Source organism: Phyllobates terribilis, unplaced genomic scaffold, assembly GCF_046119375.1.
Source record: "Phyllobates terribilis strain yellow unplaced genomic scaffold, ASM4611937v1 Scaffold_5__5_contigs__length_657084704, whole genome shotgun sequence".
Lineage (NCBI taxonomy): Eukaryota > Metazoa > Chordata > Amphibia > Anura > Dendrobatidae > Phyllobates > Phyllobates terribilis.
This window is the reverse complement of record NW_027362765.1, coordinates 38157345-38182721: the sequence shown is the minus strand read 5'-3', so window position 1 is coordinate 38182721 and position 25377 is coordinate 38157345. Positions and strand designations below refer to the sequence as shown.

The window sequence follows — 25377 nt, the reverse complement described above, 5'->3', positions numbered from 1 at the left end:
GAAGTCATATAATTAGTAAATGAAATCCACCTGGGTGTAATTTATTCTCAGAATAACTGCAGGTGTTCTGTAAGGCCTCAGAAGTTTGAGAAAATTAGGGATTAAATAGCATCATTAAAACATGGGAACACACCAGACAGGTCAGGGATAAAGTTGTGGAGAAGAGTAAAGCAGGATTAGGTTATAAAAAAAAAATAGCCCAAGCTCTGAACATCTGACAGAGCACTGTTCAATTCATCATCCAAAAAGGAAAGGAGTACGGCACAACTACATAGCAAGACATGGCAATCCACCTAAACACACATCCCAAGCAAGGAGTGCACTAATGAGAGAAGCACCCAAGAGGCCCATGGTGACTCTGGAGGAGCTGCAGAGACCCACAGTTCAGGTGGGAGAATATGTCCACAGGACAATTATTAGTCGTATACTCCACAAATCTGGCCTTTATGGAAGAGAGGCAAGAAGAAAGCTATTCTTGACAGCAAACCATAAGTCCAGTTTGCAAAAAGCCATGTAGGGGACACAGCGAGCATGTGAGAGAAGGTACTTAGGTCAAATGAGACCAAAGTAGAACTTTTTTGGTTAAATGCAAAACACTATGTGTGAAGGAACACTATCACTGCACATCACCCTGAAAACACCATCCCCACTGTCACACATGGAGAGAGCAGCATCATGATGTGGGGATGCTTTTATTCAGCGGAGACAGGGAGGCTGAATGGAGCTAAATTCAGGACAATCCTGGAGGGAATACCTGTTAGAGGCTGCAAAAGACTTGAACGTAGGTTCACCTTCCAGCAGGACAACAACTCTAAACATACTGGCAGAGCTGCAATGGATATTCATGTGTGTGAATGACCCAGTCACAGTCCAGACCTAGATCCCAATTGAGAACCTGTAGCAAGAATTTAAAATTGCAGCTCACAGACGCCTTCAGCCAATTTCACTGAGCTAGAGCGACTTGGCAATGAATAATTGGCAAACATTTCAGCCTCTAAGTGTGCAAAGCTGGTAGAGACCAATGCCAAAAGACTTGGAGCAGTAATTGCAGGGAAAGGTGGTCCTAAAAAGTATTGATTAAGGGGGGGCTGAATACAAACGCACATTATAATTTTCAGATTTATATTTTTAAAATAGTTAGAAAACCATGTATCATTTCCTTTACACTTCACAAATACTTGCTACTTTGTGTTAGTATATCACATAAAAGTTCACGGGGTATGAATACTTTTTCATGGCACTGTACATGTGTATCAATGTTATTTGTACTATATTAGCAAATGACGAAATTTCTTATACATTCTGACAAATGGTAAATTACTGGCCATTCCATCCTTCCTATCCTTTACTGAACCGTGAATCCACTTTACTGGTTATGTTATACTTTACTATATATTGTTGTATTTTGTTGGGGTGGGAGGGATCGGGAACTTGTGAGGGTACTTTTGTGTATTGTAATGTTTATATTCAAAAGCTTTTAATAAAAAACATTGATTTTTAAAAAATATCCTAAATATCTCATATGTAACTCGGAGGCGGCAGATCTATCTCATATGTATTGAGACTGACAGGAAATTAGGGAATTTTGAGAACCAGTTATCACATTTGTTGCTGAGAAGCTGAAAATAGTTTTGGCATTTCATTTTTTTATAGGAGTCTAGATGGATTGTCCTACTAAGGATCTAATTACTTCACCATTGTTATCTGCAAGGGGAATGATTTTTAAGGACTGGATAACTTCTAAAAATATAGTTTTCTAACAACAGCTTGCGCCAAGTTACGCGTCACAATAAATTAATTGCTGGGAAAAGTAGAAGCAAAGAGTTTAGGAAATATGGGCAAGAATTATTGATTGACGGGTTTTCTCTTCTGTTATCATGCCTGATTGGGGGGTGTCGGGGAAGTGTTTAAATAGAAAAAGGAAGAAGAAAAAAAAAGATAATTGCATTATATTTCTTATGTTTGTGTGTCTACTGTTTATATTTGAACATATAAATAAAAAGGACTTGGACTGGTGTCTCGTCATAAAAACAAAGCCCACCATACGGAATATATTTTTCTTCACATGATTTTCTATGTTGTCAGCACATTCTACGTACGGTGTCACTTGGATTTGCAGTTTAGAGATCTGGGAAGGTAAGGGTCACCATCTTCTAATTCGAGGTAGTAGGTGCATTCTCCGGGCTGTAAGCTCTGGCCCGAACAGGTCTCACCCCAACAGAAGGACTTCCAATGCCCAAAGTAATGGGGACAGTTAGGGTTTAGCAGGAGAATGATGACTGCTTGATTGTAATATGGCCGGAGTACACCGAAGATAAGATAGTGACATCCAGTGACTGAGAAGAATCTGTGACTTTTCTGCATTTAGTGGTTATTACTCACCTGGGTATTCATATCTAGGAATCTCCTCTTTACACCACTCATCACCGCTCACATATGTCTCTGTAGTATTAATACGAGTCAGATCTTTATCCTGAAACAAAAATTGTAAAAGTCACAGACAAATGGAGAAGTCACATCTATGATGAGCTCTAATCCTGCCATCTCCACCGTTCTCATTACACAAGTATAAAACATATAATACTGGTGGATAAGACTGAACACAAGACCTTCACAGCCGTCTACACATCATACGGGAGATCTCATGACACCTTCTCTTCATCTACCTGTTGAACCTGAAGAACATCTGGATATTCTTGTTTACAGTCCTGTGGAATAAGAGGACGAGGACATATCTCTGGTGTTGTCCTCTTACTGGATAGAACTGGAGGAAAACATACAGGGACTGAATTCATTCTTTACATACAGATACTTATAGGCCAAGTGTATATAGTCCTGTCTATTACCTGGTGATGTGAGGGGCTGGGGAACCTCCGTCATGATGTCCTTGTACAGATCTTTGTGTCCTTCTAAATACTCCCACTCCTCTACGGAGCAATAGACGGCGACATCCTGACACCTTATAGGAATCTAACACATACAATAATATAGTCACCCCCCCGATCCCTTCATAGCGTTACTATATAATGTCCCAGCATTCCCAGCAGTGTCACCTCTCTAGTCAGCAGCACAATCATCCTGTAGGCGAGTTCTAGGATCTTCTGGTCATTGATGTCCTCATGTATCAGGGTGTGAGGTGGATGCCCCATGATTGGGCTCAGGGGTCTTCCCCGTCCCTCAGACACAGGGGCCTGACAGCGCTCACTAGAGGTCTTCTTCACTAGTGTATAATCCTGGTTATGGAGAGACACATGAATAAATCTCACTACAGACATTTTCAGAGTCCTCACCTCTCCAGTTCTGTCCATCTGTTATTCCCATACATAAGAATGATGTAATGTGACGTCATCAGAATCTCTCACCTCTCCAGTAAGCCGGAAGAGGATCTCTAGGGTGAGGTGTAATATCCTCTCCACCATCTTGTCCCTGTCCCTATCCATCCTTGACAGGTCAATCAGGAAAATGCTCTTGTATAGAAGATCTCCACTGAGAGGATCTGATATTGTAGGGATCTGAATGGGAAGAAGATGAGCCGATGTAATATCATAAAGAATCCCGTGTAATAACACAATTACTGGAGATAAGGGAACATATGAGGAGATAGAACGTGTAGATGTTGTATTGTTAGGTCATATACACAGGAACATTAGATGAATTGGTGACAGTCAGCTTGTCCCCATTCACTGGCTACTTTGGTCACTGCTTCATATGCTGATTGGCTGTAGAGATATTATGTGACCAGCGCTCACAAAGGCTGCCGTATTCTCTTGTGTGTATATTATTCAGTTATGGCACCTTGCACCTGTTCACATTTGCTTTCTTCTGTGCGGAGGTGCTGGTCAGTTTTTTGTAGTTTACTATTGAAGGTTATGACTGCCTCCATTTCTGACTGTGCACTCCTCTATCAGCCCAAAGCTGTTTCTAATTAACAAGGTATGCCCCCTTTTTTGCCTGCATAGGAGTCCGTAGCTGGTGACGTCACCATAGCATCTGGTGGCAGTTTTTGTATCGTGGGAGGCTTCATCCAGAGTGACCGTCTAGAATGCTGTGTACTGAAAGGACCGTGGACTTCAGTCTGATCCACTTACTCAGTAGAGCGCACTGAACTCCATGGCTACCTACTGATACAGACTTCAAGGTCGTCTCCCTGCACAGGGGAATGACACTCACAGATTTGAATGGGACTCCTTTGGACTCACAACTTCAGGTATGATTGCAGTGTTTATTTTTTATTTCCACTTTACACTGCTCATCGCCCCTCACATATGTCTCTAGTATTAATATGAGTCAGATCTTTATCCTGAAACAAATATTGTAAAAGTCATAGACAGATGGAGAAGTCTCATCTATGATGAGCTCTAATCCTGCCATCTCCACCGTTCTCATTACACAAGTATAAAACATATAATACCGGTGGATAAGACTGAACACAAGACCTTCAGAGCCGTCTACACATCATACGGGAGATCTCATGACACCTTCTCTTCATCTACCTGTTGAACCTGAGGAACATTGGGATTTTCTTGTTTACAGTCCTGAGGAAGAAGAGGACGGGGACATCTCTCTGGTGTTGTCCTCTTACTGGATAGCACTGGAGGAAACACATACAGGGACTGAATTCATTCTTTACATACAGATACTTATAGGTCAAGTGTATATAGTCCTGTCTATTACCTGGTGATGTGGGGGGCTGGGGAACCTCCAGCATGATGTCCTTGTACAGATCTTTGTGTCCTTCTAAATACTCCCACTCCTCTACGGAGCAATAGACGGCGACATCCTGACACCTTATAGGAACCTAACACATACAATAATATAGTCACCCCCCCGATCCCTTCATAGCGTTACTGTATAATGTCCCAGCATTCCCAGAAGTGTCACCTCTCCAGTCAGCAACACAATCATCCTGTAGGCGAGTTCTAGGATCTTCTGGTCATTGATGTCTTCATGTATCAGGGGGTGAGGTGGAGACCTCATGATTAGGCTCAGGGGTCTTCCCCGTCCCTCAGACACAGGAGCCTGACAGCGATCACTAGAGGTCTTCTTCACTATTGTGTAAACCTGGTTATGGAGAGACACATGAATAAATCTCACTACAGACATTTCCAGAGTCCTCACCTCTCCAGTTCTGTCCATCTGTTGTTCCCATAGATAAGAATGATGTAATGTGACGTCATCAGAATCTCTCACCTCTCCAGTAAGGCGGAAGAGGATCTCTAGGGTGAGGTGTAATATCCTCTCGACCATCTTGTCCCTGTCCCTATCCATCCTTGACGGGTCAATCAGGAAAATGCTCTTGTATAGAAGATCTCCACTGAGAGGATCTGATATTGTAGGGATCTGAATGGGAAGAAGATAAGCAGATGTAATATCATAAAGAATACCGTGTAATAACACAAATACTGGAGATAAGGGAACATATGAGGAGATAGAACGTGTAGATGTTGTATTGTTAGGTCATATACACAGGAACATTAGATGAATTGGTGACAGTCAGCTTGTCCCCATTCACTGGCTACTTTGGTCACTGCTTCATATGCTGATTGTCTGTAGAGATATTATGTGACCAGCGCTCACAGAGGCTGCTCTATTCTCTTGTGTGTATATTATTCAGTTATGGCACCTTGCACCTGTTCACATTTGCTTTCTTCTGTGCGGAGGTGCTGGTCAGTTTATTGAAGGTTATGACTGCTTCCATTTCTGACTGTGCACTCCTCTATCAGCCCAAAGCGGTTTCTAATTAACAAGGTATGCCCCCTTTTTTGCCTGCATAGGAGTCCGTAGCTGGTGACGTCACCATAGCATCTGGTGGCAGTTTTTGTATCGTGGGAGGCTTCATCCAGAGTGACCGTCTAGAATGCTGTGTACTGAAAGGACCGCGGACTTCAGTCTGATCCACTTACCCAGTAGAGCGCACTGAACTCCATGGCTACCTACTGATACAGACTTCAAGGTCGTCTCCCTTCACAGGGGAATGACACTGACAGATTTGAATGGGACTCCTTTGGACTCACAACTTCAGGTATGATTGCAATGTTTATTTTTACCTCGGCACATTAGCGTATTTTCTTATATACAGAAAAGTAAAAAAAAATCTGAAAATAAATGTTTAAATCGCCTCCCTTTTCCCCCATTGAAAATAAAAATATATATATAAAAAAAAAATAATACACGTGGTATCGCCGAATTCAGAAAAGTCAGATCTATCAAAATATAAAAAAAATTAATCCGTAAATGAAGGAAATTCAATAATGCCAAAAATTAAGTTTTTAGGGTTGCCACAATTCCACATAAAAGGCTGGAACATGTGATCAAAAAGTCACATCTATCCCAAAATGGTATTAATAAAAATGTTGTCTTGCCCTGCAAAAAATAAGCCATCACACAGCTCCACTAGCTGAAAAAAATAGAAATGTCTTACCGTTAATTCGGTTTCTAGGAACCCTCCACAACAGCACCATAGGAGGATACTCCCCATACCCTAAAAGGGACAGGAAACACATGAAGAGGTTAAATAGCCCCCCCCCCACTTCCACAAATAAAAAAGAAGGGTGGGATTTCCCATGCTGTTGTAGAGGGTTCCTAGAAACCGAATTAACGGTAAGACTAATTCTAATCTCTCTAGTCACCCTCCACGACAGCACCATAAGAGGAATGCCAAAGAACCATTCCTGGAGGGGGGGCAATGGCCTGGAGCACCTTCTTTCCAAAGACGACATCAGTATTGGACATTAAATAAAGTCTGCAATTTTTTTAAACGTATGAACTAAGGACCACGTGGCAGCTCTGCAGATCTGCTCTATTGACGTGCTGGCCCTTTCCGCCCATGAGACCAACACTGCTCTAGTGGAATGTGCCTTCAGTTTTTCTGGAGGAACCATATTTTGGTTTTTGCATAAGTTCCAACAATCGTCTTTTTGATCCAGTTTGCAATTGTGTTTTTTTGCCCCCTTTTTCCCCTTGTTCTGACCATAGTATTGTATAAACAAGTTCTGGTTTCTTCTCCAAGGACTTGTTCTTTGAAGATACTGAAGTACTGATCTATGTACATCCAGAGTATGGAATTCTTTTTCTTTATTGTTGGATGGATTTTGACAGAAAGAAGGTAATATTATGTCCTCTGACATGTGAAACTCAGACGTTAGTTTGAGTAAAAAGGTTGGATCAAGGTGAAATACAAGCTTGTCATCTAAAGTTCTCAGGTAGGGTTCTCTAATTGAGAGGGCTTGCAGCTCACTCACTCTCCTAACTGTTGTAGTGGCCACTAGGAAGGCTGTTTTCCAGGATAGCTTATCAATGTCTATATTTTCTATAGGCTCAAAAGGAGGCAACGTGAGACCTTTGAGAACTATACTGAGATCCCAGGCTGGGACCAAAGTTAAGGACCCTGGGCTGAAGGAGAGATGCTGCGACCATAAACCTTTTCACCCAGCGGTGGTCTGCTAGGATTTCATCGAAGTATGAACTAAGTGCCGCTACCTGGACCTTCAAGGTACTGGTTTTCAGGCCTTTCTCTAGTCCACTCTGTAAGAAATCGAGACTTTGTGCTATATTTGGATGCCAAAGATCTGGCGGGATAGAGCCACACTATGGAAAGAAGACTTTCCAAATTTTGCTATAGATGGAGTAGGTCACTGGTTTCCTGCTCCTTTGAAGTGTTTTTATCACTTTATCCGAAAGGTCTTTTGATTTTAGGATGTTGGATTCAGAAGCCAGGCCACCAGTTGTAAAGCCTGAGGATCTGGGTGAAAAACTGGCCCTTAATGTAGAAGGTTGTTGGTCGATAGAAGAGTTAGAGGACCATCTACTTTTAGAATGTTTAGGGTCCTGAACCAGTCCCTTCTGGGCCAGTGTGGAGCTACTAGTATGGTTTTTGTTTAGTCTCTTCTGACTTTCTGCAAGGTTTTTGGTAAGAGAGGAAGCGATGGAAAGGCGTAAGCCAATTTGAAGTCCCACCGGCATGAAAATGCATCCACTGCCAAGACAAGATTTAAAGAAAAAAAGTTTTTCACTTTCGTGTTCTGACGAGTGGCGAATAGGTCTACCAGAGAGGTAGACCATCTTTTTGTTAGCAGAAGGATCGTTTCGTTGTGCAAGCTCCATTCCCCTGGATGTAACGTCTTCCTGCTGAGAAAGTCTGCTTGGACATTGCAAGATCCCTTCAGATGGAATGCTGACAGGGAAAGAACATGTCGTTTCGCCCATGCAAAGATCATGCTTAGACTGCTTTTAGACTCTCGTACCTCGTGCTCCCTTGGTGTCGTGGATGAGCCACCGTGGTTACGTTGTCCAGTATACCTTTAGGTGGGTACCTTTTATTAGGTCTACTGCTGCTTTCAGGGCCTCTTCCACCGCCTTTAGCTCTCTGAAGTTGGAAGAGTGACCGCCGATGTTTTGGGCCCATGTACCCTGAAACGTGGTGTGGGAGATTACGGCTCCCCATCCTATTTTGCTGGCGTCTGTTGTGACTGATGATAGGGGAGTCTGATCCCAGGCTACCCCTCTGTGCAGATTTTTTTGGGTGAATCACCAGGAGAGAGAGGCTTTTACTTGCCCTGGCAAGTGAATAGTTTTGTTTAGGGATCCCGGAGCCCCGTCCCAGCACTTTAGAATGTGGGATTGCAGAGTCCTTGTGTGGGCCTGAGCCCAGGCTACCGCCGGGATACAAGACGTAATTGACCCCAACACCGACATGGCAAATCGTAAAGATATTTTCCTCTGATCTCGCAGGGTTGTTACTTTGTACCTTATGATCTCCTGTTTGTCTTTTGGCAATAGGGATATTTGTTGCTGTGAGTCCAATAGTATTCCCAGGAAGATCCTTTCTGGGGAAGTGGTCAGATTGGATTTTTTTGTAATTTATTAGCCACCCCAAGAATGTAAGAAGATCCAGGACTTCCTGTAGAATTAACTCTGAATGGCCTATCAGTAACAGGTTGTCGAGGTAAGGCACTATACAAATGTTTTTGTGTCTGATGGATGCTATTACCACTGCCATTATTTTGGTAAAAATTCGAGGAGCGGGAGAGATGCCGAAAGGTAGGGCATTGAATTGATAATGCAGAACTCGACTTCCCTGAGTTACCGCAAACCTTAGATACCTTCGATGTGTTGCATGGATAGGAATATGATAGTAGGCATCCTGAAGGTCTATGGATGCCATCATGAAGTTCTTGCCTATCAATTGTGAGGAATTGACTGGGATCGTATACGAGGGACGTTCTATATCCCCCAGAATGTGTACAGAGACCTATTAAACCCGTTGGAGTGCATTGCAGTCACAGACACAGCTGCGGCAGCAATGCAGGAATGTGGGTAAGCATTGACATAGTCAGACTATCTGGCTAAGGCATATTAGTAAAACCCGGCAGGGCCTTCATTTCTTGGAGGAGGCTACAGGAAGGCAGTGGGGCGGCCCCCTCCCTCCAACCCGGGTTTTCCAGTGGCTCTTGCAACAGGTCCTTTAAAGACCCTGCATTAAGGGTTAGTGTTGTTCAGTGTTGGGACCTGCTAGGAGCATAGCAGGAAAGCTTGGCGGGTCTGTGTGTAGCTGAACCCACGCCTGGGAAGGCTCTGAGCGACGCAGCTGTTGCCCACGGCAACCGTTGTTTATGGACTTATGTTAACCCGGCTGCAAACCGGAGGACTTTCTGTTTTACCCGTGAGTTGCTGAATAAAAGCTGCTTATGTTGGACTTGCTTGGGTCACTGCCTCAGTTACTGCACGGTGTGAACACCGCCGCCTTACAGCTTGGTGGAGAATGCGGGCATTGTGACTGAGGCATACCCCACTGGCAGCTGCATGACCACAATAAGACCTGCCACCTTTCAGCCCAAACCTGTGGACAAAATGGAGGCGCTGTTAAGGCAATTGATCCTAACGCAGCGGCAGCAGCAGGAGCTGATTATGCAGCAGCTCACAGCTCTGCGGGAGACGTTGAGAGGCCCGGGACAAGGTATGCTCAGCGTTGAGGAAGATGGGACCGGAGGACGATGCGGAAGCCTTCCTTACCATCTATGAACGCACAGCAGAGCGGGAAAACCTACCAGCCGGCCAGTGAGCGGAAGTGGTGGCTCCATTTTTGGTCGGCGATGTCAAGAAGGCCTACTTCGACCGCAGTCGGGAGGACGCCCAGGACTACCAGAGGCTCAAAGGTGAGCCGACTGGGGGTCAATACATACGTGAGGGCTCAACGCGTATTTTCATGGGCCTTTGTGGAGACCCGACCCACCCGGTCTCAGACTTATGACCTTCTGAAGCTGGTAAAGAGGTGGCTCCAGCCTGAGTCTTTGACTCCAGCCCAGATGGTGGAGAGGGTGGTGGTCGACCGGCTGGTGAGGACTCTGCCGGCCGCTATCCAATGTTGGGTGGGGCAAGGGGACCCTGGCACCCTCGACCAGGTGGTCAGCCTGGTCGAGCAGTACTCGGCCACTCAGGACTTTATATGGGACTCTGCCCCCTCGTGGCTGTCACGCCGGACCCTGCCAACCCAGGAAAAGGGAAAGGGGTTGCGTCCCTCTGCTGAGGACGGTCAGCACCGGTTCCCTCCCAAACGGTCACAAGAACTAACAGTACCTCCACCATTAGGTGCTGGCGGTGTCAGGGGCCGGGACATGTGGTTGCTAACTGCCCCCTGACTACACAGCATCATGGACTGCAGGTATAACTGCCGGGTCTAACTGTACACCCACACCGTCTGCACTACGAGTGCCGACCCCCCGGACAGTGAACCCCAACTGTGCCAGGTACTGGTTAATGGGTACCCAATGGAGGCCATCTTAGACTCGGGGAGCCTAGTGACTTTGGTACATGAGTCGCTGGTGGGAGAAGACAACCCCAGTGGACGGACAGTCAGGGTTGTGTGTATCCATGAGGACCTCCGAGAACACCCAACCGGTAGTTTTGTCCACGCCATGTGGAGACACGAAATGTGGTGGGGGTGGTAAAAACTCTTCCCTATGGGACTGTGTTGGGAAGAGACTTGCCCCTGTTCTGGACTCTGTGGAAAAACAAAAACCACTCTCCCACGTTAAAATTTATTACGGGCGCTGTACCCGAAGAACCAGACTCAGGGGTGCCTGCCATAGGGGTGTCCAACCTAGGGACAGAGTGTGACCCCGATAGGTTTCCCCTAGAGGTGCTGGCAGGAGAGGTCAAGGAGACCCCATCGATCCCTCAGCTGGAAGTGTCCCGGGGCACGTTTGTGAAAGCTCAGCTATAGGATCCCACCCTGACTTGGGCACGGGAAAGGGTGTTGGAGGTAAATGGTGTAGCTCAACAGCCCGGTGCAGATACTGTGTTTCCACACATGGTGGTCAACGGTGAGTTGCTCTATAGCGTAGACAAAATCAGGGACAAGATCGTGGAACAGATAGAGGTACCTTTTGAACGGATTGCAATGGACTTGGTAGGGCCCATTGTAAAATCCGCTCATGGCCACCAACATATACTGGTGGTCGTCGACTATGCCACCCAGTATCCGGAGGCTATTCTGCTATGCCATACCTCGGCGAAACTGATTGCACGGGAGCTGTTTGCCATGTTCTGTCGCCTTGGGCTACCTAAGGAGATCCTGACGGATCAAGGGACCCCTTTTATGTCCAAGGTGAATGTGCAAACTGCTAAAAATAAAACAATTGCGCAACTCGGTATACCACCCTCAAACCGACGGGCTAGTAGAACGGTTCAATAAAACCCTCAAGTCCATGTTAAAAAAGGTGGTTTCTAAGGATGGAAGTGATTGGGACATGTTGCTACCCTATTTGATGTTCGCCGTCCGTGAGATACCCCAGGATTCCACAGGGTTCTCTCCCTTTTAGTTATTGTACAGCAGACACCCTAGGAGTCTGTTGGACGTAGCCAAAGAGACGTTAGAACAAGAGCCGACTCCACATAGGAGTATAATTGAACACGTGGCTAGTATGCAGGACCGGATCGTTGCGGTCATGCCCATCGTGAAAGAACATCTGTTAGATGCCCAGGCAGCACAGAGGCGTACATATAATAAAAGAGCCACGGTCAGGTCTTTTAACAAGGGCGATCGGGTGTTAGTACTGGTACCCACAGCCGAGAGTAAGCTCATGGCCAAGTGGCAAGGGCCATATGAAGTTCGAGAAAAGGTGGGGGAGGTAAATTACCGGGTGTATCAGCTCGGAAGGAGGAAACCTGAGCAGCTTTATCATGTAAACCTGCTAAAACCTTGGAAAGATCGAGAGTGTTTAGTTACAGACTGTAACATACCTGGCGGCGTCCTTGCATAGTGGTCCATCTCCCACTGTGCAAGAGCGCGCACTTGATCTCCTGTCCAGAATGTCTCTCTGGCTTCCCTCCATGCTGTCTGTTTGTGTCTGTTTCTGCTGCTTAAGGGCAGCGCCCGATCACTTCCTGCTTTTTGTACCTGCTGTGGGTCACACCCCTTGTGCGTCCTCAGCCTATTGCTGTCTGTCACCTGGTATATAACCCAGCTGCGGCAATCAATCCCCGCCTGAGCATTGTGTTTCATTCAGTGTGTGCTTGCACTCTGAAGGTGCCAGGTCACGTTCTGTGTTCTCTTGTCTGCCTATCCTGGAGGCTGTATTTCCAGGCCTGTCTGAACACGCTCCTAGCCTGTTCCTCCCGCCTTCTAGGGGCCGATTACCTAGACCCGCTCCTGTATCTTGTCTGTCCTGTCTGAACACGCTCCTAGCCTGTTCCTCCCGCCTTCTAGGGGCCGATTACCTAGACCCGCTCCTGTATCTTGTCTGTCCTGTCTGAACACGCTCCTAGCCTGTTCCTCCCGCCTTCTAGGGGCCGATTACCTAGACCCGCTCCTGTATCTTGTCTGTCCTGTCTGAACACGCTCCTTGCCTGTTCGTCCCGCCTCTCTGGGGGCCGTATTCCCAGACCCGCTCCTGTATCCCGCTGCAGTGTCGGTCTCCTCCGTACACTCAGTTCCAGTCTGAACTCTCTCCTATCCTTTACCTGTTTTGCCTCTATGTCCGTTCCTTTCCTTTTTCTGCAGAGTCTGAACTCGTACCTAACTCCTGCTTGTTGTCTCTGTACTCCCGTTTGTGAGTTTGTGGTCCACTCGCTACTTCACTGCAAGTACCCTGTGGGCATCTGGCTCTGCCTTTCCCTTCCTGTCTGTTCCGTGTGAACAGAGCCCTGTCCCCCCTGCTCTGCCTTGCTCACCGCTCCGGCGGTTCTAGCCTGCTCTGACTCCTTTGCTCACCGCTCCGGCGGTTCTAGCCTGCTCTGACTCCTTTGCTCACCGCTCCGGCGGTTCTAGCCTGCTCTGACTCCTTTGCTCACCGCTCCGGCGGTTCTAGCCTGCTCTGACACCTTTGCTCTCCGCTCCGGCAGTTCTAGCCTGCTCTGACTCCTTTGCTCACCGCTCTGGCGGTTCTAGCCTGCTCTGACTCTTTTGCTCACTGCTCCGGCAGTCTTGCTCCACTCTCGCTCACCGCTCCAGGCGGTCTCGTCCTGCTTTACTCTTGCTCGCTGCTCTGGCAGTCTCGCTCAGCTCTGACCCTTTGCTCACCGCTCCTGGCGGCCTCGTCCTGCTCTACTCTTGCTCACCGTTCCAGGCGGTCTTGTCCTGCCCTGTTCTCGCTCACCTCTCTGGGCGGCCTCACTCTGCTGTGTTTGTCCGCCACATCTGTGGTTCTGTTCCTGAGTCCCAGTGTGTACTGGGTCCTATCCCGCCTGTGTTCCTACCTGCTAGTGCCTCCCTGTCTGCACTCTAGCTGTGCTTGCCTGTACCCCTCTGCCTGTATTGTTCCTGAGTCCCAGTGTGTACTGGGTCCTATCCCGCCTGTGTTCCTACCTGCTAGTGCCTCCCTGTCTGCACTCTAGCTGTGCTTGCCTGTACCCCCCTGCCTGCATACCCGCCTGCCTGCATACCAGTCGTGCCTGCCTATACCCACCAGTCTGTGCGCCAGCCTAACCAGTCTGTTCCTGTATTCCCCTGTGTGGGTCAACAGCCGTGTCCGGGGTCTGTCCTGGAGTAGCACCTGGTCCCTCTGCTCGGTTCCTCCTTGGTGCACTGGCGTCGTATGCCGTCGTGCGACCCTGGTCGGATCGGGTGAATACCTAGTTACGCCCCTCCAGGCATTCACTCTCCGGCACGGTCCAGTGGAATCACACGCACACGCCGCTCAGCCCGGGCGTGTGCATTACACAGACGTCACTCCGGGCATGCCGCCAGAGAGTTCTCTACCTTCAGCCAAGGATGCGTCCAGGGAAGAGGTCAGGATAAGTGATGCTCTCACTAAACAGCAGCGATGGGAGGCTCGCTCGCTGGTGCAGCAGAATACCGATGTGTTCTCAGAGCTACCAGGTAGGACTACGGTTCTCCAGCATGACATTGTCACCGAACCTGGGGTAAGGGTACGAATGAGACCGTACCGGGTACCCGAAGCCCGGAGGCAAGCCATCACAGCTGAGGTAAAACAAATGCTCCAGTTAGGCGTAATCGAGGAATCACAGAGTGAATGGGCTAGCCCCATCGTACTGATCCAGATGTTATGATCTGCAACAAGTACTAAGGAAAGAAAGGGGAAAGCTTTCCCTAAAACTAAACTAAGCTGAGTCCCTAAAATGCAGCGGGCTACCTGTTCCTTGCGAATGGACCCACCTTCATCCTCGGCTAGTCTGAACGAAGACCTATAGAATAAAGGGAAGAAGTCCCTAATAGATCTAAGGACTGGGACAAAAAATGGGAGACCTCCTGAACAGAAAAGGTTGTTGCAGAACACAAAAAGAGAAACTGACATAAAGTACTAGAAGTCCCAGAAGGACCAAAGCAAATTGAAAGAGATAGGCACAAAAGCACCTGGCTAGCAAAACAGTCAAAAAACACTGAAGTCCAGCACAGCCAAAAAGACGGAGGTGGAATATAAAGGCTGATGGTCACGTGACCGCAAACCACAAGATGGAATCAACAAACAGGAGAGTTCTAACAGTACCCCCTCTTTTATGACGATCTTCCGGATCCTCCAGGCCCAGGCTTATCCGGAAACCTCCTGTGGAAAGCTCTAAGAAGCCTAGGAGCAGAGACATCATCCATCCTTACCCAGGAGTTATCTTCGGGACCGAAACCCTTCCAGGAGACGAGATACTGTAATCTCCCTCTATGCCATCTTGAATTCAAGATATGCGAACTTTCATATTCGCCGTCCTCCACCACAGGAGGAACTGTGACAGTAGCATCCCTATCTGACACATCCGCCTTTTTCAACAAGGAAACATGAAACACAGGGTTAATCTTCCAGGAAGTAGGGACATCCAACCTAACCGCAGACAGGTTAACAACCTGAAGCACTTTAAATGGACCCACAAACTTAGGACCCAGTTTTTTAGAGGGAATCCTCAACCGCAGATTCCTTGAGGACAACCAAACCATGTCACCTACAGCAAACAAAACCTCCTTACGTTTCCTGTCAAAATACTTCTTGGACTTCTTGTTAGCCCCTTGAAGGTTGCGACGTACATTAGTCCAAACTCTCCAAATCACCGGAAAAATTCTCCTCCTCCGGCACCGCCAACCCCAATTTGGAGAACGAACCAAAAGACGGATGTATCCCAGTACAACAAAAAAAAGGAGAACACCCAGCTGAGGAGGATTTATGATTGTTAAGAGCAAATTCTGCAAGGGGCAGAAACTCAGACCACACCTCTTGATTGTCCACCACAAAACATCGCAAAAACTGTTCTACATCCTGGTTCTTTCTCTCAGTCTGTCCATTAGACTCAGGATGATACCCAGACGAAAAGGACAAATAGACTCCCAACCTGTCACAAAAAGCACGCCAAAAGCGAGCCACAAACTGAGGTCCCCTATCAGAAACAATATCCGCGGAAACACCATGAAGCTTGACAATTTCCTTAACAAAAGCCTTAGCGAGTGTCTTGGCGCAGGGAAACTTAATGAATGGAACCAAATGACACATCTTACTAATACGGTCCACGACCACCCAGATGACAGTAAAACCCTCAGACACGGGCAGATCAGTAATAAAATCCATTGTGAGATGCATCCAAGGCGAACTAGGAACCACCAGAGGGCAAAGCAACCCCACAGCAGGAGCATGTGAAGCCTTTGACCTAGCACACACCGTACATTGACGCACCCACTTGATGACTTCTTTCTGCCCTTCAGGCCACCAAAAACTGCAACTGATAAGTCTCTTAGTTTCAGAAATTCCTGGATGACCTGCCAACCGAGACTCATGACACTCCACAAACAAGTCTCTCCTAAAGGTTCTAGGCACAAACAACCTCCCATGGGGAGTGTTAGTTGGAGCATCATCTTGAGCTTTTAGAATACCATTCTCCAAAACAGAGTCCAATGCCGCCACCACTACTCATTTCTGTAAAATGCTCTCTTCCTCCTCGGCACCGACCGCAGGAGAGAAACTGGGAGATAAAGCATCGGCTTTAACATTCTTAGTACCAGGGATATAATTAACAGAAAAATGAAACCAAGAAAAAAAAAGTGGCCATCTAGCTTGACGGGCATTCAAGCGCTTGGCAGCATCCAGATAGATCAAATTCTTATGATCAGTGAAAACCTGAATAGGATGTCTAGCGCCTTCCAAAAAATTACACCAATGTTCAAACGCGAGTTTAATAGCCAACAACTCCCGATTTCCAACATCATAATTCAGTTTGGTTTCCGAATTTTTTTTCGAAAAGAAGGCACAAGGTTGTGCTCCATCCTTGTTCTCCTGAGACAAAACTGCTCCGACCCCCACCGACGAAGCATCAACCTCAACCAAAAAAGGCTTGGTCTCATCAGGCTGCATAAGGATAAGGGCAGAACTGAACCTCTCTTTCAGATACTCAAAAGCTTCAATGGCCCCAGTAGTCCATTGGACCGTATTCTCACCTTTCCTGGTTAGATCGGTTAAAGGTTTAACAATTATGGAAAAATTCTTAATGAATTTCATGTAATAATTGGCAAAACCCAAAAATCTCTGTATAGATTTCAAACCAACAGGCCTAGGCCATTCCTGCACAGCCTGAACCTTCACCGGGTCCATCTCAAAGCTCTCGCTGGAGACAATGTAGCCAAAAAAACTAATTTTCTGCACAGCGAACTCACATTTCTCCAGCTTAGCAAAGAGTGAGTTATCGCTCAATAACTGCAAAACTTCACGTACACTCTGCCAATGAGACTCCAGAACTGGCGAATCAATCAGAATGTCATCCAAATACACAACCACATTCTTACCAATCAAAGGTCTCAGAATGTAATTAATAAGGTTCTGAAAAAAAGCAGGTGCATTGGTAAGACCAAAAGGTATCACTAGATTCTCAAAATGACCTACCGGAGTGTTAAAAGCAGTTTTCCATTCATCACCCTCCTTCACTCGTAATAAATTGTATGCCCCCCGGAGATCAATTTTAGAAAACCACTTGGCCCCAACTAACTGGTTAAACAAGTCAGGAATTAACGGCAATGGGTAAGAATTGCATACGGTAATCTTATTAATTTCAAGAAAATCCAGACATGGACGCAAACCTCCGTCTTTTTTTTTAACAAAGAAAAATCCATCTGCCACAGGCGACTTAGAAGGTCTAATGTGACCCGCAGCCAGGCTAGTCTGTATGTACTCCTCCAAGGCCTTTCTTTCAGGGATAGTCAAATTAAACAAGCGACTCTTGGGAAGAGTAGCTCCCGGAACAAACTCAATGGCGCAATCATAGTCCCTATGAGGAGGTAAAACTTGCGACTCCTCCTCCGAAAAAACCCTCCAAAAATCTTGAATAGGTACAGGTAATTCCCCTTTTCCCACAGCCGCAATGCGACCATTACAACATTTATCATAGCACTTAGGACTCCAAGACTTAATCACATTAGTAGACCAGTCCAGTAAAGGATTGTGCAGTTTTAACCAAGGCAATCCTAGAATGACCGTATAGGGTAAATTATTTATTTTATTTTTTTAACAATAAATTTTTATTAAAGTTTTTCAACATAACAAAGAAAAAGGACATCAGGTAGAGCACATAAGATATTTAGTGTACAATACAGCATTGAGAGCAAATAGCAAGAAACTTCTAGTGTCATGAACCTGGGGAGTAGAAGAGGAAGAGCAGCAGGATATAAGCCAACCTCTCAGTAGGGAAGGGGGGGGGGGACCAACCGGGAGGGGTATATTCTCCAAAGTAGATACCGTCAAGGATCGTACGCAGAAAGAGAACTAAATCTAGTTTCCACAGAAAAACAACATATGGTATAACGGTAACAATTAGCATATTATACTTAAGATTTTTGGCCACGAAAAAGTGCTTTAACTTCTGGCCATGCGCACCACCGTTGTTGGGTCCTATCTTTTTTTGAAGCGTCCCATGACAGAATTTTTTCATAAGAATTATATGAGTCGACTCTCCACCAGATGTCATCCATTGATGGAGCAGAGTGGGATTTCCATTTGGAGGCAAGAGCTTGTCTGGTTGCAGTTAATACAAAAGAACAGAGCCATCTGTTCTTGTACGGGAGGTCAGTAATGCCTATGTTCAGTAAAGCTAATGCAGGATTCATTGGGACGTCACTTCCAGCACAGGCAGACATCCCAAATATTTCCCTCCAAAAGCTATTTAATTTAGAACATGACCACCAAGAATGCAAGAGTGTACCTATTTCTCCACATTTTTTCCAACATAGAGGAGATGTTCCCTGGGATAGATGAGCTATACGGTTTGGGGGTAAATACCAACGGAGTTGAATTTTTTTTGCAATTTCTAGGTGATTTATGCATGACGAACTTTTAAGGGGCCAAGATAAGGCCAATTGCCATTGGTCATGAGTAAATGAAGTGCCCAAATCTGATTCCCATTTAGTCATGTACGGGAGCTTAGTGTTATCAGGGGGAGAATTGAGAAAATTATATGCTACTGAGACACCCCTGGAGAATCCCTTATTGCCCAGAAAAAAGTGTTGTATTGTGGATGGATCCAGCCGTGACACAATTGCTGGAGAAGAGGATAGGAAACTCTTTAGTTGAACATAAGAAAAGTGAAGATTACCGGGGAGTTGATATATGGAGGATAGTTCATCAAACGTTTTGATAGAACTAGCTGAGAACATAGACTGCAAATTAGGAATGCCGTAATCTTCCCAACGGTGGAATTGGGAGAACGGGACCACCAGATCAACGCTCCTAAGCGAGATATATTTCAACGGAATGTGTATAATTTTTTTAAAAGTCAGCTCTCTCCACATTTTAAGGGCATGTGTCATTGTAGGGAATGAGCAAGATTGAGACCTCGGGAGCAGGAATTCCGCTTCCAACATGAGTCTAGTAGAATGAAGTTTGGTATCTAATTTTTCCATTTGAACCCACGAGAGATTGGACGTAGGGTCCCACCATTCTCTAAGAGCATCAATCGAGCATGCCTTATAGTAGAGGTGGATATTCGGTAGTCCCAAACCTCCCTCTCCCATTCTATAAAACAGCAAAGAGCTCTGGAATCTGGATTTTTTGCCACCCCAAATAAAGCGAAGTAGTAGAGCTTGGATTTCGTCTAGTAGTTTTTTTTTGTATGGGAAGTGGTATGCATCTTAAAAGATATAGAATTTTAGGTAAAAATGTCATTTTACACGTTTGTATATGGGCCATCCAAGAGAGTTCTAAGGTGCTCAGTCTTTTGAGCTCTGGCTTGATAGAATTTAGTAATTCTGAAATATTTTTAGAGACTACGTTTTTAGAGGGGGAGACTAGGTGAATTCCCAAATAGAGAATGGAGTTCTTAGCCCATATAAATGGCAGAGACTTTTTTAAATTAGGGGGACAGCCAATCGGAAGGACCACTGATTTCGCAGAGTTCAATTTGTAGAGAGATATTTCTAAGAACCGAGAGAGAATAGACAACAGTGCTCAGAGAGAAGTTTCGGGGTGTGTTGCAGAGATAATTACGTCATCCGCATACAGACCAACTGGGTGGGCCACGGATCCCATTTTTATTCCAAAGATATCTTTACAAGTACGAATCTCCTGCACCAAGGGTTCCATTACCAAAGCAAAAATTGCAGGCGACAACGGACACCCCTGGCGAGTTCCATTCGAGATATGAAACCGTTCCGAGCTAAAGCCTGCTGCTAATACCTTCGCACTTGGGGAGGAATATAACGCTATTATATCCTTCTGTATGTGTCCCATGAATCCGAATTTAGTCAAGACTGCTTGAAGGTATCCCCAGTGTACTCGATCAAACGCTTTTTCTGCATCCAATGAAACTAGCAGACTGGGGACCCCAGATTTTTCTGCTCTGTGGATTAAGTTTAGAACACGTCGAGTGGCGTCTCTGGTTTGTCTCCCCGGCACAAAACCCATTTGATCTGGGGCTACCAGCTGAGGAAGGACCGTATTAATTCTTTGGGCTAGAATTTTAGAGTACAATTTAAGGTCACAATTCAATAGTGAAATAGGTCGGAAATTTTCAGGTTTATTTGGGGGTTTGCCTGGTTTTGGGAGGGTAACTATAGTCGCTTCCAAGAATAATGGATTGATTTTACCCTTGATTCTCCAGTCCAAAAATAGTCGCTGCAAGTACGGGGATAACTGCTCCGAAAGCAGTTTATAAAATTCATTGGCAAAGCCATCTGGCCCTGGTGTGGAGTGTAATTTAGAGGCTTTAATTGCACTTTTTATTTGACCAACCTATATAGGAGAGTTCAAAGATTCAAGTTGGGATTGTGAGATTTTCGGTAAGTCAATGGGTTTTAAAAATTGTTCTATATGAAGAGTCGAGGGATGTCGGATGGTATGATCCATATTCAGATTGTACAAATGAGAATAATAGTCCGCAAATGCGTTGGCAATCTCTATTGGGTCAAAAATTTTGTCCCCATTCGTCTGAAGCAAATGGTCAATCCTCCCCTTAGCAGTCAGTTTTTTCACTCTACGGGCCAGTACAGCACTTGATCTATCCCCCAAGGCATAGTATTTTGCTTTAACTCGTTTTAAATTATATTCATAATTGAATAATAAGAGTTTCCGAAGATCATTTCTACTCTCCAGCAAAGCACTATTAACTGCTGGGGTCTTGTTTTGTTTCTGGTTGTTTTCCAAGATTTTAATTTTATTTATGACTGATTGCACTTCGCACTCTCTGCGTCTTTTTTCTCGTGAAGCCAATTTTATACATAAACCTCTCATAAAGGCTTTTTGTGATAGCCATAAAGTCTCATCGGAAACTTCTCTATTATCATTAATTTCGAGAAAATGTTTCAGTTCATTAGAGAGATATTACCTATTATGAGCAGATTTTAAAAGAAAAGTGTTCAAACGCCAAGTAAACGCAGAGGGTGGAGGGCCGCCGTCATCGAATTCCAGTATAATTGGGGCATGATCGGACCAGGTTATCGAACCTATATATGAGGATTTACATAGTGATAAGGCTGTTCTATTTACTAAGAAATAGTCTATTCGAGAAAGTGATGAAAATCTAGGGGAAAAATACGTATAGTCCCTTTCGTTGGCATGGTGATATTTCCAAACATCGTGGAGAGCTTCTTTTGATATAATTGCTTTTAACTCCTCCCGACCCGTGGTTCGATCCGAGTCCGTGTCTAAATCTCTAGATACAGGGGCGTGGAAATCTCCGCAAATTATCAATGGGTCCTTGAGAAACGGAGCAAACTTTTTTTAAGAACTTTAGAGAAGAAGATTTTGGGTTCGTTATTAGGGCTATATAAAGTCACAATCGTGTATTGGGAATTATTTAGTAAACAAGATAGAACTATGTATCTCCCTCTGGGGTCAATATAGAGGGACAACATGGAATATGATATGGTATTTTTTATGAGTATCGCAACACTTGCTTTTTTATTTGGGGCATTGGCCTGAATTATTGTACGGAAATGAGTATTGGATAATCTAGGTGCGTCTTGGGAGAGCAGATGAGTCTCCTGCAAACAAATAACTTCGCATTTAGATGATCCTATCTCTTTCCAGAGGAGAGACCTTTTGAAAGGGGAATTTAAACCCCTCACATTAAGAGATAAGATCTTAATACTCATGGCAATGGTCAAAGTTCTCAAGTACGATCAAAGGGGAAAACATTTGTACATCAATACATATTCCTGACATGGAGAGAGATAAAACAATACCATTTCGAGCATTTGGAGAATAGGGACCCAGTGGGTGAGGGTTAATTTACCAAACATAAACATGTCTAGGGAAGAAAAAAAACCGAACAACAAAAAATACATATATGGAACGAGTATTCAAATGATAGCGAACCATCTGGATATACGCTATCGAGTGGGGGTATTCAAAGAATACAGACACAACAAAAAGAACAACCGAAGTCGTCAGGTCCGTACTCCCGTGCCAAAAGGCAACAAAAGAAAACAACAAATACAAAATTGGAGAATAGAGGTGGACTCCCAGAAAGAAAAGACTGCAGACCTCAGCGATTTACAGTGATCCAATCAGTTGGAATTTTTTTATACAGTTGTTCTGGAGGAAGAGATGAGACAAACCCTTCCGGAAGAAGCTTCCGTTTGCTGAGTTGTTTTTCTGCATGCCGCGGTGACAGGCAGACCACCACGTCATCGTCTTTAATGATTAGTAATTTGACCAGGTATCCCCAGCGATAGGAAAAGCCGAAATTTCTCAAAATTGCTGTGTGAGGAGCAAACTCCTTGCGTTTTGCTAAAGTGGCGGCTGACAGATCTTGAAAAATGGTGATCCCTTGAAACAGAGCAGGTAGATCTGGATTATCTCTGATGCAGCGTAGAAATTTTTCTTTGATGGTGAAAAAGTGAATCCTTGCCAGAGTATCTCTAGGTAGCGAGGGATTTCCATGTTTAGGTTTAGGAACCCTGTGAATTCTATCCACTACCAACTCAGAGTTAGATGCGTCTGGAAGTATGGACTGCAGCAGATTGTGAAAAAATTGGGGTAGATCAGAGTTTTTGACGCTTTCAGGAATCCCACGTAGTCTCACGTTATTCCTACGAGATCTGTCCTCTTAGTCTCCTATTTTGTTTCTGAGATATTCTGAGGTATCTTTTAATTCGTAGTATGCATCAACCAGAGAATTGTGAGAATCCGCAAATTCTACCATTTTGTCCTCTAACCGTGAGGTACGCTCCTCCAGGTTTCTCACATCTTTTTTCAGGGCACTCACCATTTGTTTCATATCATCCTTTAAAGATTTACGCAGAGAACTCAGTAACTCTTGCATCATGTTTTTGGTTAACGGAGCATCTGCAGTCCCTGTGTCTTCTCCCATAGTTGAACTTTCACGGGAGGAGCGACCAGAGGGTGGCGAGGAGTCTCGTTGTGTCTCTTTCTGATTGGATGTAGATTGTACTGCTCCCCGTGAGAAAAATTCTGTCAGTTTAGTAGGTGACGCTGTTTTACAAGGTCTGCCCCTGGTCATTTTTATTTTTATTAATGGGATCAAGATATAAAAGTATTAAGCGTGTTCTCTATCTTGGAATGTTAGCTTCACTGCTCTCTGTGAATAAAAATGCTTCGTGCTGCTTTTATAGAGGTCTGCACAGTAGGAGTCACCTCATCTTGGGGTCAACATAATGGGATTAGGCACAGGACAAAATTATGTCACTATACATTGGGGAATGATTTGGTGTTTACTGTGTTTCCCAAAAGTTCCAGTAGATGGCAGACTTGCATTAGAAAACACAGGGAAAGATTCTCAAAGCAGCAGCGTGGGGACTACATTGTACTGTCACCAAAAAAAATAGTCCCAAAGTACCCTAGTTAATGGCCCAGAAAGTTCCAGAAGGGCAGGGTGCTTTGGACGTGGGAAAAAGGTGTGGGATTATGGGGAGTGATGTATAGGGGGACACTGCTTGTGTCTCAGGGAAGATCACTCACTGTGCTTTCCTCGTGTTGAGGCACCTCAGAATAAAATGGCCGTGGCATCTAGCTCCAGATCCCTCCGCTGACCGGGCCCCGGATCATCTCCCATCCACCGACTTCCATTCGATCACAGCAGCCAGGCCGCTGCAAGACACAGCTCACGGAGATCTCCGGTGGTAAGCTGATGAAGGAGGTTGCGTCTCAAGATGGCGCCTTCTCTCCTGGGTTCCCAGCCGTCTCTACTCCCCGTTCTCACCAAGGGTGCCGAGCTGAATGATAGGAGGGCACCGGGGGTTCACCGGGTCTGTGAGGGCTCGATAGAGCCAAGATTCTTCTTTTTAAGAATGCGTGGGCCTCTGAAAGGATTAAAGTCTGAGGAGCATCTGTGGAGCTCGTCGGCTCAGGAAGACAGTCAGGCCACGCTCCCCAGAGGGTAAATTATTTAATACAACCAAGTCCAAAACTTCTTGGTGAAGTCCATTGATAGTGAGGGGAAATGCAGCAACCTTGTGAGTAATACATTTCAAAGGAGTGTTATCAATTGCAATCACAGAAATAGGAGATGACAAAGGTTCGGATTTCAATTTAAGTTTTTCCAAAAACCCTTTATCAATCACATTAAGTGTTCAATCCACAAATACCTGAAATTCAATCAAATTTTCCTGCAAAGTAGTACTCCCTGAAAGAAATACTCCTGCAGAGCGTAAACAAGCTATACGGGCGTACCTGACCTTTTTTTTTCTTTACTTAAACGAAGCTTACAATACTTAATCAAATGGTCAGCTTTATGACCACAATAAAGACACAATCCCTCGACGAGCCTCCGGTCTCTCTCCTGAGAGCGGAGCGACATCGCCCCAACCTCCATCGGTTCTCCGCCGTCTGAGCAGATTTTCTGTGGACTTGGACCTGGCATTACAGGAGTCTTTACCTCATTCTGCCTAGATCTCAGCCTCCTATCCACACGAACAGATAATTGCATGGCATCCTGCAGAGTCTCAGGTGCGGGGAATGCAATTAGCAAATCCTTAATCCTTTCACTCAGACCAGCAAGAAATAGACATTTCAGAGCAGGATCATTCCATCTGACTTCAGAAGCCCACTGTCTAAATTGTGTGCGATAATTCTCAGCATCATCTGACCCCTGATTCAACTGCCTCAGCAGATGAGATTCGAACAGGATCGTCATATAATAGACCCATAGCAGAAAAAACTCTTCTACCGACATTAAACACGGATTATTAGGTTGAAGAAAAAAGGGCCTCCCTTGTGGTTCATTGCGCAAAAGTGACATAATAAAACCAATGCGCTGTGATTCATTCCCAGAGGACGTTGGTCTCAATCAAAAATATAGCAAACAAGCATTCTTAAAGGAAAACAAAATCTTGCTGTTTACCATAAAAAACATCAGGCAGTCTAACCTTGGGTTCCACAAAATGCGCTCCAAAACAGCTACTCACATGTTGCTGGAGCTCGGCCACCTCCAGAGTCAACCCCTGTAAGCGTTGAGCCAAATCCAGGACAGAAGCCATACTGATAAACTTGATGAGGAAAATAG

The 25377-nt window shown here is 45.3% G+C and overlaps 1 protein-coding gene across 1 annotated transcript in view; it reads right to left on the bottom strand.

Annotated features, from left to right (window-relative positions):
* LOC141270626 (uncharacterized) overlaps positions 1 to 25377 on the bottom strand; it is a 42433-nt gene that overhangs the window by 5489 nt on the left and 11567 nt on the right. Inside the window, exons 2-11 of the mRNA XM_073680698.1 lie at positions 6422 to 6481; positions 5191 to 5340; positions 4882 to 5061; positions 4675 to 4798; positions 4494 to 4591; positions 3363 to 3512; positions 3054 to 3233; positions 2847 to 2970; positions 2667 to 2764; positions 2383 to 2473 (exon numbers count right to left, since the gene is read on the bottom strand). Coding sequence (XP_073536799.1) covers positions 2383 to 2473; positions 2667 to 2764; positions 2847 to 2970; positions 3054 to 3233; positions 3363 to 3512; positions 4494 to 4591; positions 4675 to 4798; positions 4882 to 5061; positions 5191 to 5340; positions 6422 to 6478 — 1252 coding nt within the window. The 5' untranslated portion in view covers positions 6479 to 6481. The remainder of the gene's footprint in view (positions 1 to 2382; positions 2474 to 2666; positions 2765 to 2846; positions 2971 to 3053; positions 3234 to 3362; positions 3513 to 4493; positions 4592 to 4674; positions 4799 to 4881; positions 5062 to 5190; positions 5341 to 6421; positions 6482 to 25377) is intronic.